This window comes from Puntigrus tetrazona, chromosome 20 (genome assembly GCF_018831695.1).
Source record: "Puntigrus tetrazona isolate hp1 chromosome 20, ASM1883169v1, whole genome shotgun sequence".
Lineage (NCBI taxonomy): Eukaryota > Metazoa > Chordata > Actinopteri > Cypriniformes > Cyprinidae > Puntigrus > Puntigrus tetrazona.
The window spans coordinates 9,078,706-9,096,189 of NC_056718.1; the positions used below are offsets into that span (position 1 = coordinate 9,078,706).

General features: G+C 36.9%; 1 protein-coding gene across 1 annotated transcript; it reads right to left on the reverse strand.

Annotated features, from left to right (window-relative positions):
* Positions 1 to 39: 39 nt before the first annotated feature.
* On the reverse strand, positions 40 to 16,659 carry prkaa2 (protein kinase, AMP-activated, alpha 2 catalytic subunit). Its single transcript, XM_043219441.1, has 9 exons — positions 16,503 to 16,659; positions 12,747 to 12,888; positions 9,420 to 9,513; positions 8,139 to 8,283; positions 7,675 to 7,762; positions 6,289 to 6,513; positions 5,030 to 5,531; positions 4,815 to 4,941; positions 40 to 4,670 (listed from the first exon to the last, which is right to left on the reverse strand). The coding sequence occupies exons 1-9, from the start codon at positions 16,594 to 16,596 to the stop codon at positions 4,429 to 4,431; spliced, it is 1,659 nt and encodes a 552-aa protein (XP_043075376.1). The 5' UTR covers positions 16,597 to 16,659; the 3' UTR covers positions 40 to 4,428.
* Between the last annotated feature and the right edge of the window lie 825 nt (positions 16,660 to 17,484).

Below are 17,484 nucleotides of genomic sequence, written 5' to 3' on the forward strand. Positions count from 1 at the left end.
CTATCGAATAAAAATATCAAAATAATGACACAAATGACAAAATGCATATACCACTTTATTTTCCCTTTGTTTCTTTTTAACAATAAAAATTAAAGTGCAAATCAGAACAGGAACACCATGCAGTGCATAACTTTTAAAATACAAACCGCACACACAGACAGGAAATGACACGCGCACATGTACAGTAGAGACACGTAGACAGCGACAGGCAGAGCTCGTCTCCCAGCAGGGCTCAGGAACAGGCAGAAAACACATCATTGTCATCTTTCACTACACTGGAGAGAGAGGGAGGAAGGGGACGCCGTCCGGCACACAGACAAAAAAAAACACAGAAGCCGTGGCCGTCAATCTAACATAAAGAGGCGGTAAAGTTTCTGACCACTTTCCACTAAGCACAGCCATAAAGCTGCTATAACAGTCATTAAACTGTCATGCTTCTGCTATCTGGCCTCTAAACATGACAAACACTAACAACCACGACTGCATAAAGCATGCACCGATTCCCGTCCAGATCTGATAACGAGGGATAGTTCACCCAAATGTTTAAATGATGCCCTCACAATTAAACGCACTTTCTGTTAAACACAAAAGAATCTGTTCTGAAGAACGCTGGAAGCCTTCCATGTTCGGTTACCGGCAGCGTTATTCGAAACGTCTTCTTTCACGCCGGACAGGAGAAAGAAATTCGTACACGTTCAGGCCGAGATGAATAAGTGAAACCAGGGGTGTCCTGCAGAGTTTAGATGCACCCCTAATTAAACACACCTGACCCAGCTCATCAAGTACTTCAGACATGCGTGGTGTATGTGTTTTAGCGGGGTTGAATCTAAACTCAGAGGACCGAGTGCAGGACACCCCTGAGTTAAACCATATCGTTTGTTGGGGCGATCTATTTATTTAATGCAACAGCAAAGTCCGGCAGCGGGGGGGGCGGGGGGAAACTAGCCTAGCTTCACATCAGCACTTTCTCCCCCCACCCTCCCCTCCAAGAAGTCGAGCTGATCCTCAAAACGACCCGGAGTGAACTTGGGATTTGTGGGGAAATGTTAAGAATGCGTAAGGGCTTTAAATTCTCGGAGGAATTTCAGATTTTTCCAAGAAAACAACACCCTAATCCACTCTAATCTCCTGCGAAAATCTGCAAAAAAAACGTCCCCCAGCAGTTGCCGCTTAACCGTTGCACTTTTTTTTTTTTTTGAGGCATCACGTCTATCGCATTCGATGTAAATGATATGATCTCTACGAGAACTTTCCGTCTTTCCGTTTTACATTCGGTTAAAATGGTGCAACTGGTGCAACTACAAATCACACGAAACGCACAAACGCTCTGCTCATGCACACGAGACGGGGGGGGACATCTATACAAATACAGTTTGTGATCAACTTTGTCTTTGTGAATTATGAACCACCGGGACTGAATATGAAAATGGCCGACAAAAACAAATATTCGATTCGAACCGCCGAACCGAAAGCATCTTTTTTTTGGCTGCCGCGTTAGATTGAATGATATTTTCATGGTGTATAGACTGCATATAGTATTCATTCCTCTGGTTTTCGTTTCCTGGCTGTGTTGTAGTCATCCATTCACACACGTTGGCACTAAGACAACTTCAACAAATCCGCTTTTTGTTCACAAGTAACACTTCAGAGGTGAGCTTAAATAAAGAATAAATATGTGTAACTAATAAATACATTATATCTACTCCATACAAACAACAACACGCATGAACAAATGCGGTAAAGCATATTCGATTAGAAACAATAAAGTTCACAATCTATTTAAGGCATCCCGGGGAAGGGGGTCACGTGACGCGCTCTTTTAAATGCTCTTGGCTTGGGTCACTTTTTATCTTCTCATCAGATACACACCACCCATGTAATGTTTAAGCAATATCCTACCGGTCAAAAGTTTGATTTTTTTTTTTTTTACGTTTTTGGACGTCTCTTTTCTTTGAATGCCTGCATTTATTTGATTCAAAATAAAGTAAGAATTGTGAAATATTATTACAAATTAAAAATAACACTTTTCTATGGGAATATATCATAAAATGTAATTTATTTCTGTGATGCAATCCTCCATTTTAAGCATCAATACTCCAGTCTTTAGTGTCACATGATCCTTCAGAAATCCTTTGAAAATGGGTTTATTTTAGAGAAACTGTGATATTTTATTTTTCAGGATTCTTTGATGGATATAAAGTTAAAAAAAGCAGTATTTATTTGAGATAATAAAGGCCTTTATTGTCACTTTTGATTAATTTCATGCATCCTTGCATATATAATGCTTTTTTTTCTCTCTTTTTTCTTATTTACCCTAAAACTTTTTAGTTGAAGTTCAAAAATTTAAAGCTGTTTTTTTAATTTTTTAATAATTCAGAAATGTTTATTAAACAGCAAATCATCATATTACTGCTGATCGCTGCCACAAATTCACATTTGCATCACAGAAATAAATTATAATTTCCAATATATTCGCATAGAATTTTTTTTTAATTGTAATAATACAGAATTTTTTTCTGCATTTGTGATCAAAAAAATGCATCCTTGATGAGCAGTAGAGACGTTTAAACACGTAAAAAAAAGTCTTACCTACCTAACCCAAACTTTCGACAGGTGATATATAATAGATACAAACAAAAATAATTACGAGCTAAATTCTTTAATGATGTGTACTGCATATATTAAATGCTGATTGCTAAAATATAGATTTTAATACATAAACGCTGTAATATATAAATAGCTTTTTTTCATCACGTCAGACGATTCATAAAATACTTTTTAATATAGCACTAAAATCTAGTTTCTGAAGCGCAAACGAATTGAATGAAGCTAAATGTGTCCTCCAAAGATGAATGCTTTAATAAGGTCTTTCTGGCTGTCTGTAATCTCAAGCATTGGGAATATTTTAAGGCCGTCTAATTAAAGGCTCGCTCGTATCAACGAAATGACTGGCACATTCTCTGCTTCATCCATGTCGTTTTAGCCGTATCAAGGCACAGCACTGAAGCTCTTTGGCCGGTCTGTCTGCCTTCGTCCAGCGTGTTTGTCTTTCTACGGCAGCACAGCCCGTGACGTGAGCAAGGCTCGGGCCTCTCCACCGCAGATGGCGTGTATCGTCAGAGATTCACCGTGACGTTCAGCGACAGCATTCACAGCGCTCTCTGGAGACTGCAAGCCAAACCCAGAACACTCCAGCAATCACCGCTTAAATAACATGACAGATACAGCTTCTTCGTATAACAAGCGAGAATCTCCGATATAATTAAATAGTGATCTATATCGTATAAACCTATTTTTGGTATGTCACTGCAATCGATGGCTATCAAACTAAACTATACAACTCAGGTGATCGACGTGAGAATATAAATATACTGTATAATACGTTTTGTTAAAAAAAGAAAAAGTGTGTATAAAATCAGGAGCGCGTTTATAGTTTGTTTTCAGTTATTTAGACGCGTGACGATGAGGACGGCATCTGGCTAAGGTGGACCTAAAAAAAGGTTTTTGGAAAGAACGAATGTCACGGCATTAGATAATTGTTTTAAATTGACAATTTACAGTAACGGAACAAAAGAAAAAAAAAAGATCTCATTGTCAAACGTCAATGGAATTGAATTAGATTTTAGCGTTTATAAATGAGAATGCGAATTCAAATCAATAATAATGTTAATCATTTGTAATTATTTTACTTAAAACCTAAGCGATATCTTACAGTGCATTATTTTTTTTAATGCATGATGCTGGAGCACAAAACCAGTCATAAGTAGCACAGGTATATTTGTAGCCATAGCCAACGATACATTGTTGGTTGATTTTTCTTTTATGCCAAAAATCATAATAATATTAAGTGAGAATCATGTTCCATGAAGATCTTTTGTACATTTCTTATTACATATTATCATGACTTAATGTATGATTAGTAATATTCATGGATAAATACTTCATTTGGACAAATCTTTTTAAATTTATGTTTTTTATCTTTTGTTGCACCCTCAGATTGCAAACAGATTTTCAAACAGCTGTATCTGAGTCAAATATCATAACAAACCATACATAAATGGAGAACTTATTCAGCTTTCAGATGATGTATTTCAAAACATAAATGACCCTTATGACTGGTTTTGTGGTCCATGGTCACGTACATAATAAATCGTACATAAGTTATGTATTAACGTACAATGTTAAAGGCATGATTAAGTGATGATCACGACTAGTTTGCTGAAGACTTTGATGATATTATCAGTTAACTAATGCAATGACTTCCATACTTCTGTAGGCCGGTCCAAAAACCCTTTAGGGAACCATACGTTTGTGTCGCTACTGTGGGACTGACATAAAAGCACCCCAACTCCATCGGTCACAACCCTTAACCTTTCACCTTTTGACTGTAAAGAGGTAAAGACCATCGGATGATGGCGTGCGAGGGTCTCAGCGAGCCAGGGTAGTGATGAGGCTGGCACACATTTCGAAGAAGTCCATGGTGTGACTGCCCTGCCGCGGAGCCAGCAGAGGTGTGCTCCCCGTTAGAGAGCCCGGCAGAGAGCTGCTCAGCAGGGGCATCTCCACAGCCACGGTGGCAGAGTCGATGCTGAGGCGAGGCCGATGGAGGCCAGCCGTGGAGCCAGAGCGCTGGGGAGTCGACGAGCCCGACCTGTGCTCTATCGTGTCGTCTGAAAGTGAAGAGATATTGCGAGGAGTAACAGGCTGGATTAAACCTACATCGCCCGCATGAGATGAAAACTATACATTTTATACTACTTGTACGGTAAAAGTAGATCTGTGCGATCCATTTAAAAGTCGGATTTGCTGCTCACCGTCAATGCTCTTGAAGTCGAGCAGGTAGCTACGATTGTCCACCTGATAGAGCTGCAGACTCATCTTCACAAAGTTACCCGTGACAGGATTCTTCCGGCGCACTCTCAGGTGATAGGGGTTCACCACCTAAAAAATCCCACCACAGCCGGTACAATAACACATCTATATTCTCACTGGCCAAACAAGAACACCTATGTGTTTCTGAGCCACTCACTTTCCATTCATACTCCAGCTGTTTCATGGCACGATAAACCTCAGCCATGATGTCGTAGGGTTTGCTCTGGCTCCGTATGCCCAGGTGCCACTTTGCTTTCTTTACCGCCAGCGGTTTGGGTCGGGTGGTGTTGAGGGCGTCCAGGGGGCACCGGGCCTTCGGGCTGTCGGCCAGGAGCGGGGGCATCCGTTCGGGGTGAGGTTTGACCCCCGGGGGCAGAGGCATGCCCTCGTCCATGAAGGAGCCGGTCGGGGGACTGGAGGCCAGGTAGAACTCGCTGGCCTGGTTCATGATCCGCCGGTTGTCGATGATGAGGTGGTAGGCCACGGCCAGCTGGTCTTGAGGGTCTCCGCTGTAGAGGCTGCTCAGTACTTCGGCTTCAGTGCACTCAAACTTCTCACACACCTCGCGCACGGCCTCCTCGTCCACCACCGTGGCGTCGTACGAGGGGTCCTCGGGGAAGAGGTAGCAAGGAAGGTCCTGCTTAAACCACTCGTGCTCTCTGTCACACAATAAAATGTAAGATACAACAAAATAGCACTGTAGTAATAGTTCTATATAAAAAATAGTTAATATTATATATAAATAGTAATAATATAATAGTATATATAATATTTACATATAAATAGTAAATTGTTAATATTACACTACTATCTGCTCAACATTTTCTGCAAGTTAAGATTGAGAAGTATTGTTTATGTTATTTATACAACGTTTAAATAAAAAGTTCAAAAGTTCAAGTAAAGACTGCAGTTAAATATTAAATACATATTTTTACCCAGTCCTAACTGTATGAAAAATAGAATGTAAGTAAATGGAAAGTATGGAAAATACTAAATATTCAATAATTAATTAATAAAAATGTCTAAGTAATAAATATATTAAGATCATTTATATAAAATATGTCTTTTTGTCCTTTTTGTTTTTTACATATTTAAATGTTTTAGTAACTTAAAAAATAGAAAAACAAATTATATATATAATGTTTTTTTTTTAAGTATAAAGTCTAAAATTCTTTTCTGATAGCCAATTATAGCAGTGGCCATTTACAATCTCCAATCTGCCATGCCTATTCAAACAGAGCGTCCTGATAACTCGGTTAAAAACAGGATAGAAAATAACCTATTACTTCTAAATGATGTTTTCTGGATCTTACATTAAAAAAATCTAACATTATCAGGAAAGCTCAGAGTACAGTACAAAATAATAAAACAGACAGTTCATGGCCCCTTAGTTTCAGGGGTGTTATAATTAGTCACCTGATGTCTTTGATAGTAGCTCTCTTCAGTGGGTCCACTTGCAGCATTAGCATAAGCAGACTGGCCACTGAGCGGTTGAGGTATTCTGGGATGTAGAAGACCCCTCCGCGGATCTTTTTGAAGAGTGTAGGCACGTGCTCGTCATCAAACGGCAGAGTCCCACAGAGAAGTGCATAGAGAATGACGCCACAGCTCCAGATGTCCACCTCTGGACCAGCATACAGCCTGAAACAAAACACCTCACTGAATGAATATATGTGCTTCTACATCGTCTCAACATGTCTATCACTTGAATGAATGAAGCCAAGTTTCCATCAACGTAAAGAACAAGACGACAATCAGTATTAGATAAAAAATGTATGAAGGCCTGATATAATATTTATGTGCAGTGTATCCATGCAGTCCATACCACAAAGCACACAGCTAGTTAAGGCTTGGACTGATTTTCCTACAAGCCAGATCTTTGACTATAAAAATTAAAGAAATAGTTCACTCAAATTATTTTTTTTTTAAACTGACTTAACTGCAGGCCATCAACTGCAGAGTTTTTTCTTCGTAACAGATTTGGAGAAATGTATCTTTATATTACCTGCTCACCAACTGACCCTCTGCAGTGAATGGGTGCCGTCGGAATGAGAGTCCAAAAAGATGATAAAACAATCACAATTATTCACACGACTCCAGTCCATTTATTAACAGCTCGTGAAGGGGAGAGTTTTTGTGAGAAACAAATCTATCATCAAGGTGATTTAAACTTTAAACCTTCGCTTCTGGCCAACACATGAATTAATAATACAATAATCACACTTCGTCATCCTCCACCCTGATGAGGGTGCATAGTATATTTCGAAATCAAAATATGATTGATTATTACAAACACACAGATTTTTGCTTCGCGAGACATTAATTGATGGACTGGAGTCATGTGGTAATGTTTTTTATCAGCTATTCAAACTCTCATTCTGATGGCACCCATTCACTGAAAGATGATCCATTTTGTGATTCAAATCATTAAAAAATAGTCCAAATCTCTGTATAAGAAAAGAAATAAACACATTAAACCAAAACAAATCTACACATTGGACAGCTAGAGGATGAGTAAATTATCAGCAAATTATAATTTTTTACTGTAAAAATGCTTTTCAAGACTAGATTTTTTGTCTTGTTTCCAGCCAGAAAAAAAACAAGTCAAAATTAAGTGAGTTTTTGTTTAGAACAAGCGAAATGAACTGCCAATGGGATAATCGCAATAATCCTATTTCAAACAGAAAACAAGATTATTTTGTTTACCCCACTGGCAGATTATTTGGCTTTTCACGGCCGTGAACTGTACGTGATGCGTATGATCTGGTCGACTATGATAAAACTGACTTCATGACCTCTCACCTTCCTGAGATGACCTCTGGTGCAGCGTAGTTGGGTGATCCACAGCTTGTTCTCAGAAACTCTCCGTCTGACATCATGTTTGACAGACCTGACAAACAATGTCACACGAACATACTTAACAGAGTTTGATTGGCCAAGACTCCTCACAGAAGTAAATCAAATGTATTTCATGGCAGGTATGAAACACTTTATTGTAAAGTTAAATTTCGAAATTAAAGCATTTCCGCCGGTGGTCTCAAAAATGTGGACCCCACCGTATATGTGGAGTAGCTCAACACATCTAGTTGCAGGGCAGATTAATGTATTTTCCTCTTTGCTCTTCTGTGGATAATCAAACACCATGCCTCATACAAACCACATGAGTGGACCTGCAGCAAAACTGCAGCCGGTTGCTTGGCAACTATCCCTCACAGTCTGCACAACATTAGCTGTCCGCGCGTGTGTGTGTGTGTGTGTGTGTGTACCAAAGTCAGCGATCTTGGCATTCATGTTGCCATCCAGCAGTACATTTTCAGGCTTGAGGTCTCTGTGCACCACCATGTGTCTGTGGCAGTAATCTACTGCTGAGATGATCTGCTGGAAAAGACGTCTCGCCTCTGTGTCCTCCACCTGCACATGAGACACAACAGAGAGATTACTGTATCAAACGTTATCCCAAAAACAGCTATTTTGTTCTCTGTGAGTTTAAGCTGAATGTCTGTATCTCTACAGCAGTACTTTTCTTACACTTTCCTAAGTGTACACTGCAATAATAACTTTTATATTGTTAATTATATTTCAAAATGACAATTTACTGAATTTAACTTAACAGTTTAAATATTATGCCTAGAGAATTGATGTTGAAAATCTGTCAAATGTGATACAGCATCAGTTAAATGTAATAAAAGTGCAAATTTTACAAAATGTTATGATATATATATATATATATATATATATATATATATATATATATATAGTCACAGTTGTCACTTAAATTGACATTAAGTAACTTAAAATTGAAAAAATAAGGCAGCGCAGTAACAAGTTATTTTAACATATTTTTACAGTGTATACGGAAACATCGCTGTGGGAAATATGGATAACTCATATTCTTAGGTTACATTGAGGTAAACTGGGTTTCTTTTTATATGGCAGTAAGAAACTGACCGGATTTACCCGAATTATTCCTGTATCAAAGAACATCATGTCATCAAAACATAATTCAGAAAGCTGGTTAAGTGTTGATGAATTAACACTCTAAAAATAAAACGCCTCTGATCAAATTACACCATAGTCAGCTGTGGGTTGTGTGTGCAAACTAAACAAGTCCTGCAATATGACCCTTCAGGTTGTGCCATTGTAGGCAACCCAGATAACACAAAGACTGAGCCCTATGGATGAACTCCCTGACCCTTCCCACGAGCACTTCACTGGATCAGCTGCTGTTTGGATAAGCTTGGATCCCCATAACCCCAACAGGTTCGGAAGACAGAAAGGTTAATCCGTGCTCAAATCCAGACCGGAGCAACAAAAGCAAGTAAGTCTAATAAAGCAGCTTTGGGCTATTAGATGACCAACACGAAAACAATAAGCCATATTCAGCGAATATGAGGTTAGAATGCTAGTTTGAGAATGAATTCTTTAAAGGGAGTATGGCTTGCAGCTTTGTACACAATGTGAGAAAGTCACTGGCCTTTCCCATGAGTCTAAGAGGCTGTTAGCCTGCAGCTGACTTTATTTGTAAAAGCTTGACAGATGATTCTTACCCTTCCGTGCTTACAAATATAGTCAAAGAGTTCCCCTCCAGACACGTATTCCATCACCATGAAGAAGTCTGTGGGAGTGCTGATCACCTGATACCTGCAACACACCACAGAAACTCAACAAGAGCCTTTAATGCTGATGCTTTCAACGCAGCAATATAATAGAGCCTCAACAGTAAGCATAGCAAACGGCCTGGAGGACACTGTCTTGATCGCATGCATATGTTTTTACACCTTGCGCACAGAAAAGAACAAATTGAACACCATTTTGATGCAAATTCATTTGATTTAAAGTTATATTTTAGAAGTGATCTTGATTTGTGTTAGTCTTACATAAACTACGATGAGATCAAACCTGTATGCCATTGTTTTGCAGGAAAAATTAGTTATTAAATTCTATTAAATGCTGTGATATCTTTTATCTGTGAAATGCAGTCATATCTTTTAAAGCTGTTATTTAAAAACCTAATAAATTATTTGTTAATTTAATTATATATATATATATATATATATATATATATATATATATATATATATATATATATATATATATATATATATAAGCAACAGATTTGTTATATTGGTTTTTTTATTATTGTAATTTAAGTTTCATTTAATTTAAATTCTTCACTAGTATGTTATATTATATACTAGTATGTAGGTATGTTGTTAAAATAATAAAATTAAATTAAAATTCAATAATCATTTGTTTATTTTATGGCTGGAACATAACAAATATGGTGCTTATAATACAATTTATTATTTTGAAAATACATACAATTATATCAACCTATTTGTAAAAAAATTTCAATAAAAATAATAACGTGCCAATATAAAATTCAATCAAGGCCAGGCTTTCTCTATGAAGATAAATATATAATATGTAAAAATATGTATATGTATAAATATATAATATGTAAAAATATATTGGATAACATTACAAGACCGTAAGTATTACGCTGCAGTTCTTAGAACCAGAAATGTTGATAAAGGTCAGAAATGTTGATCATAATTTCTGCAGAGACACCTTCTGGCAGTCTTCTGTTGTTGTTCCTGTTTACATTCAACAGAAGAGCCCTTATAACAGGAGACAGTCTTTCAAACAGGCAGTAGAGAAAGACGAGCCCCGTATTCCTCAGAGGGTTTAACACGGAGGATGCTCAAAGAGTCTGGGATACCTGATGTGATTTTAAATAAACATAATGTAATTGTACGGAATCCAATCCCCGAATCATAATGATAAAAGGAGAGCACAGAACACGCCGCGATAAAACAGAGCAAATACACAGAGAAGCGCAGCAGGGGCTCGACGTGGAAAGTGTCCAGAATGCAATAACACGCCGATTGCATTATGATTAGTGAGAGCAGGGAAGAAGCAGAGTGAGAGATGGAGACGCGGGTAGATAAAAGGATTATTCTGTCATTTCCTTAACTTCTGATCAGAGCGATCCTGGAAAGAGCCCATGTCCCGAACGAGAATCGCAACACACGAAATGTAGCCGAAAGTCATCCTGCGCACTTCCTCTGAATGTAGAATTGAAATGCATTTGCTTGTCTTCACAGATTTAGTCTGTAGTTCTGTCTTGTTCCCGTTTCCTCTACATTCACCTGCGCATTATCGTCCAATTAGCTCTCGTCTTTGTCTAGCTCGCTGTCAGTACCTTGTTTTATTCCTTCTGCTTCTGTTCCTGGCTTTGGTTCTTTATTTATTCACAAGAACAGACTTTAAAGTATAGTAGTGATGGGACAAGCAGAGCTTTTTTGAAATTCTGAGTGAACTGAACCAACCGCTTTGTGAAACGATTAACTATGTTCGAACCTGCCTAAAACACACTTTTACAAACCAGTTACAATAATCAGTTAAATGCTATTTAACTGCTACATTTCCTATTTTATCATTACAACCCAAAACTTTGACTACACTCTAACCTACTTACAGTTTCTTTCTTGCTTTGATTTTATACTTCATTTGTTTCTTTTTTTTTTTTTTAAATTGCTTACAAAGCTGCATTTATTTGTTAAAGACAATTGCTGGTTAAATACATATATTTAATAACGTTCAATAATACATTTAGTATTTAATAAATATATTTAAAGATATTTTATATAACTATTAAATGTTTGAGAATTGTACGTGTTTTAAAATAAGTCTTTTATGCTCACCAAGGCTGCATTTATTTTTTTGAAAATAAAGTAAAAACAGCAATATTGTTAAAAAAAGGCTACAATTTAAAACAACTTTTTCTTATATATAAAATAATTCAAAATATGCCTATTGCTACATATATACTTATACACACCGCCAGCGTTTTTATATTTATATATTTTCATAATTTTCTTATATGTATATATTTTTGAAAGTCTTATACTCACCAGGACTGCATTTACTTGATAAAATACAGTAATATTGTACAATTTAAAACGACTGTTTTCTGTTTTAATTTGGTACTATCAAATAATTAATCTCTTTTTAAAAAAGTTTACATAGTATATGTGTGTACTGTGTATATGTAAATACACACACACACACACACACAAATGTATATATTTAAGAATACATTTTAACATATTTATATATAATATTAAATATATTAGTGTTGTCAAATAATTAATCAGATCCCAAACTAAGTTTTTGTTTACTGTGCTGTATATATTTGTTATGCACATATAAATCCACACAAGTACAGTATATGTTCTGAAAAATACTGATATGTACTTACATGTATATATTTATATTCATATAATTTATATTACATATAAATGTCATATATATATATATATATATATATATATATATATATATATATATATATATATATATATATATATATATATAAAGAATGATTTTCTTAAATAAATACTGTGTGTACTTATATACACGCATGTATCATGTAAACAAAAACTTATTTTGGAAGTGATTAATCGTGATTAATCGATTGAGAGCACTCATTTTAATTTGAAAAACATATATTTATTCCTGTGATGGCAAAGCTGAATTTTCAGCATCATTACTCCATTCTTCACCGTCTCATGATCTTTTGGAAATCACATGCTGATTTCAGCGCAAGCCATTTTTGCAGCTCAGTTTCAACAAATGGTTGTTTTGACTTGTGACACACATCGAGTACATAAAGTCAGTGTGTGTAATGATCCTTGTAATTCTCCTAAAGTTGTATGTGCACCGTATCAAAGTCTCCCTGAAATTGCAGTTAAAAGACATAAAGCTTCTTAAAATCTTTAAGAAGCTTAGGTCGCCAGTTACCCTAGACTTAAAAATCATTTTTCTTTAAAACCCACTCATTAGGTTTTTTTTGTGTGTGATTGACTCACAGCTTGATGATATGTGGATGTCTGAAGAGCTTAAGGTTCTGAATCTCTCTTTTGATTTTCCCCACGACATCGAGACTGCGGATCTTCTGCCTGTTGAGGATCTTCACGGCAACTTTATGTCCCGTTAGCTGGTGCTCTCCAACTGTTGGCCAAACACACACACATCAGCGAAGACTCAGCTGAAATACCATCGCCAGCGGTTCGGTATCGTAAACACAGCTGATGAAAGATACGTTTTACTCCAAAGAAAGCAAGCATCGGCACTGTGGGCCAGCGACCCCTAACACAAACCTTCTAAGAAAACAAAGAAAGAGAGGAGACATTCATTTCAGGTCTGAGCCCTCCGTTCAAACAAACAAAACCTGATCTACTCTGAGTTTGGACTTTCGTATAACAGCCTTAAGACAATTGCTTATACAGTATTAGATACTGCCCAGTGAGCATTATGAAAACAAATACCTAAATTTGTTTGATTTGATATATTATCAGTCCTGTACATTATTGTAGCAAGCGAGATATTTCTACAAAATGGCAAAGGTGGGGATACACACACACACACATACACACACACACACACACACACACACACATACACTCGCCTACATATGTGAACTGATATTGTTCTTTAATTATAATAACTAGAATCTGACATACACATTACAGGGTATTGTCTATTATAAATATTTATTTATATATATATATATATATATATATATATATATATATATATATATATATATATATATATATATAGTTTAGAAAGCTGCATCTATTTGTTAAAAAAATGCTGATCAAATAAATATATTTAATAACATTTAATATTTAATAAATACTTGTAGATATATTTTATATAAATATATATTTAATTATATATTTAAAAAGTCTGAGATTAGTACGATTTTTGAAATGTTTTTTTTTTTTTTTGTATTTGATTAAAAATACCGTAAAACTTTTTAGAATTTTTTAAAGCTGCATTTTCAGCAGTCCGGTCATCGGTGGCACACGATCCTTCAAAAAAATTATTCTAATCTGCATAAAATACGCCTACATATAATATCTGTGTTCAAAAAGCATTTTTAATAATTATCAATAATAAAACAATTGTGCTGCTTAACATTTTTGCGCAAGCATATGCATTTTTTTTAGGCTATCGATAAAAAGAAAGTAAAAACATATATATTTGAAATAGAAATATATGCATGTCATTATAATCAACCATGCATAAATATGCATGAAAATGATTATACAGTAATCATACATTTAAAAAACTATATTCATGTAAGTCATGTTACTTTTGAACACTGAAATGTTTTTATTTATATACAATTGTGTGTTTTAGCGCTGTCAAGAAGTACAAATAGCCATCAGATTAGATATTTTTAAATGACTGTGAATGGTAAAATCTTATGTAGTAAGGTTGAATCCATCGTACTAAGTAATATATCAGACCTCATTAATAGCTATACTTTTTATATATTAGGATTTTAGTGTCATTTCATATATAACATGAACTAACGAGTGAGAAGTCAGCACCCACAGTCTACAGGTCTACTAACAGTTGAAGGTTCTCTTGCAAGCAAATCTGCTTCCCCTGTGGATATTTCAGTACACTGACACCCTAAGCATGCAGTACGGAGGGAGTTTAAGATGCTATATTCACACAGCACACCTCCCCGCGGGGCCTTCAGTCTTTAAAGGCAAGGAAGAAACCTGTTTAAACTGTTAATGAACTGTTTTCGGTATTATGGCGGAGTATTTGGTAGCTTGTGTGCGTTTCTCTGAAAGGTCACGTCACATGAGTGCACTTAAACCCCGGTCATGAGATCTCATGTGGAGCTAAGTAAGGCTGTTAGATTTCCCACCTTGATAAAATTCTTTAGCCTTAGTCTCCTCGGGACACTGGTGACTGGTGACTGATGAATAATGCGAACTCTTTTATCTGCGTTTGCAAACAGTCTTCGGATTCGTCTCAAAAATCAAAAAGCATGCAGTCTACCCAGACAGCGGTACTAGACATCATTATCTGAACGTAAGGAGCATCTTTCTCCGTTGGCAGCCATCCAAAAACATCTGTGTATTTGAAAGAAAAAAGTAGCCTAGGAGAGTTAATCAGTTAGCGGTGTGCTAACCTAGCTCAACCAGCTACAAGCGGGGGTGTCCTGTCCTGCTCACGGATGGCAGCTATCCTGCAGAGTTTAGCTCCAATCCTAATTAAACACACTTGAACCAGCTAATCAAGGACTTCGGGATTACCAGAAACTTCCAAACAAATGTGCCGGAGCTAAACTGAGCCCCCCAGGAGCAGAACTGGATTATACTGAATTATATATGTATATATATAACTGAATTATATATAATTAACAACAACAGTAATAGCTAAATATTGTAAAACAATTGCACTGTAAAATAAATCAAAATGAATATTTCATAGGTATATTATTTTTGCCATTGTTTTATTTCATATATATATATATATATATATATATATATATATATATATATATATATATATATATATATACCTGTAATAACATTTATATAAATATTTTAGAAATAAAATAATACAAAAATTACATCTTTGAATCAGTACTTTATAAATCTGTGGTTGAGTTTGCATAAATTTTTAATAAACTAGCTTCATGAGATCGTCATTCTTCCTCATTCTATTCTATCTAATAAGTATGTATTGTTGTTTTTTCCCTGCTTTTTGAATATTGCTTTAATGTATTTTATGGTTTCTAATTCTGAAACCGACTTTTACCTTTTAAAATAATACTATAACCACAGTGGATGGATAGCGCTCTATGGATTTGCATCGGGGCAAGAAGGGAATATGATCCGCGGGGGGCCTGAAGCTTGTCAGATACCTGGGTTCCTGTAGCAACTGAGCAAAGGCCATTGAGATGAATGGGAATACTTGTCTAAAACTGCGGCACAGGCAAACATGCTGTCTAGGCGACGTTAGGCATCTTAGTTGGAAAGAAAACAAAGCATTTGTTTTTCTTGAGGTGACATAATGCACACCAGGTAATGACCGTAAGACATCACTAATGCGTGTATGCGCTTTAAAGCGACACGTAACGTTTTATAAAATAAGGTGCTACTTTAACAGTACCCAGGAAAAGCTGGAACCCGGGCGAAAGGTCATTCCCAAAATGAGCGGCATTCCCACACGCGCTCAGAATAGAAAATGACTGCAAGGTCAAAGAGGCACTGCAGGTAAAATACAGTAACTACAGCATGTATCCCGCGGCTGCTTTTACAGTGATAGGATCAATATACGTCGGAGGCAAACGCTTTAAAGGTTAAAGGATTTGGGTGCTGGAAATGTATGCGAATGACACGTTAAAGAGCGCAGCTCAACGACTGCTCGCACTTCAGGGAGGATGACAAGGCATTAAAATGTGTAAAATACCAAATATCGACGAGGCGTAATCACGGAAGCCTCAAACATCATCAAGACACGAGATAGTTTCCCGAATGTTGTCATGCTACACATTTACGCGAACGAGATTGCAAGCGTAGCGTCTGCTTGTGGTGCTGAAAGAATTTCCAGCCCTGCGTCGCATTCACAAACGGCATACGCACGCCTCGCGCCCGGAGGACGTCGGCGGAGGCGCTTCCTACGCAATCTCAGCTACGTAAACTGCGCAGCCCGTCCGCCGGCAAGTTCAGCACTAACAACCCAGAAAACACACGACCGCGCTCCCGCTCCGCGCGACAGTCAAACGCGTACGGTAAACGAACACACTTAACTCTTCACTTTTCCGAACGTCCCGACTCCCAGCGTGTCCCCGAGGATGTAGTGTCCTATCTTTACCCTGCCTTCGTGTTTCTGCTTTTCAGCCATTTTACTATGCGAGGTCCTCGGGCTGCCTTGCAGGAGGCGGGCTTGAGCGCGTGAGGGAGAGAGAGAGAGAGAGAGAGAGAGAGCTCCGCTAAACCCCTCTAAAGCGCTGATCTGAATTCAGCTTCGGGGGGGACTCTGTAAAACCGTACACAAACAGACGGCTCTCGGATCAGCTGATAAGGCGTTAACTGGCGAGAAAGAGGCGGTTTAGGTAAACAAGCGGCATATACTCCCCTTGCTGCTTGTTAGCACGAGACCTCGCGTAGCCCACACCGTACCCACAAACAGAGCGGCGTTCACACTCGATCAGGATCAGGATCGACTTTATCGCCAGGTGTGTTTACACACACGAGGAATTCGTTTTAGTGACAGAAGCTCTACGGTGCAACAGGATGACGAGACAAGACAGATCACAAAAAGAATGATGTACAAATATGCAAAATATAAAAAGCAAAAATAAATATAAAAAGTACAAAAGAGCAAAAATTAGGACGCTATCACAGCTAACATACTCTTATAGTTTTGAATTGTGTTTATTTTTTACATTTTCATTTCAGCAGCCTAATTTTGTTGCGTTTTTGTCACGTTTGTTAATTAAATGTAGGTATTGTTAGTTAAATTAAATTAGGAAAGGTTGTTTTCTCTATTACGACTTGCGGTAAAAAAAAACGAGTTTAAGGTTTTTGATATTACTTTGGTGTGTGTTTTGTTTGTTTGTTTTACTTTTTCAATTTTATAGTCATTCCTTTGCTGTATTTTAATTAAATAACTAAACACGATTTATTTTTCTTTTCTTTTCTTTTCTTTTTTTTTTACTGTTATAACTCTAACTATGATAACCATTTTATAACAACATATAGGCTAGGCCTTTCGGGAACTACAACATAC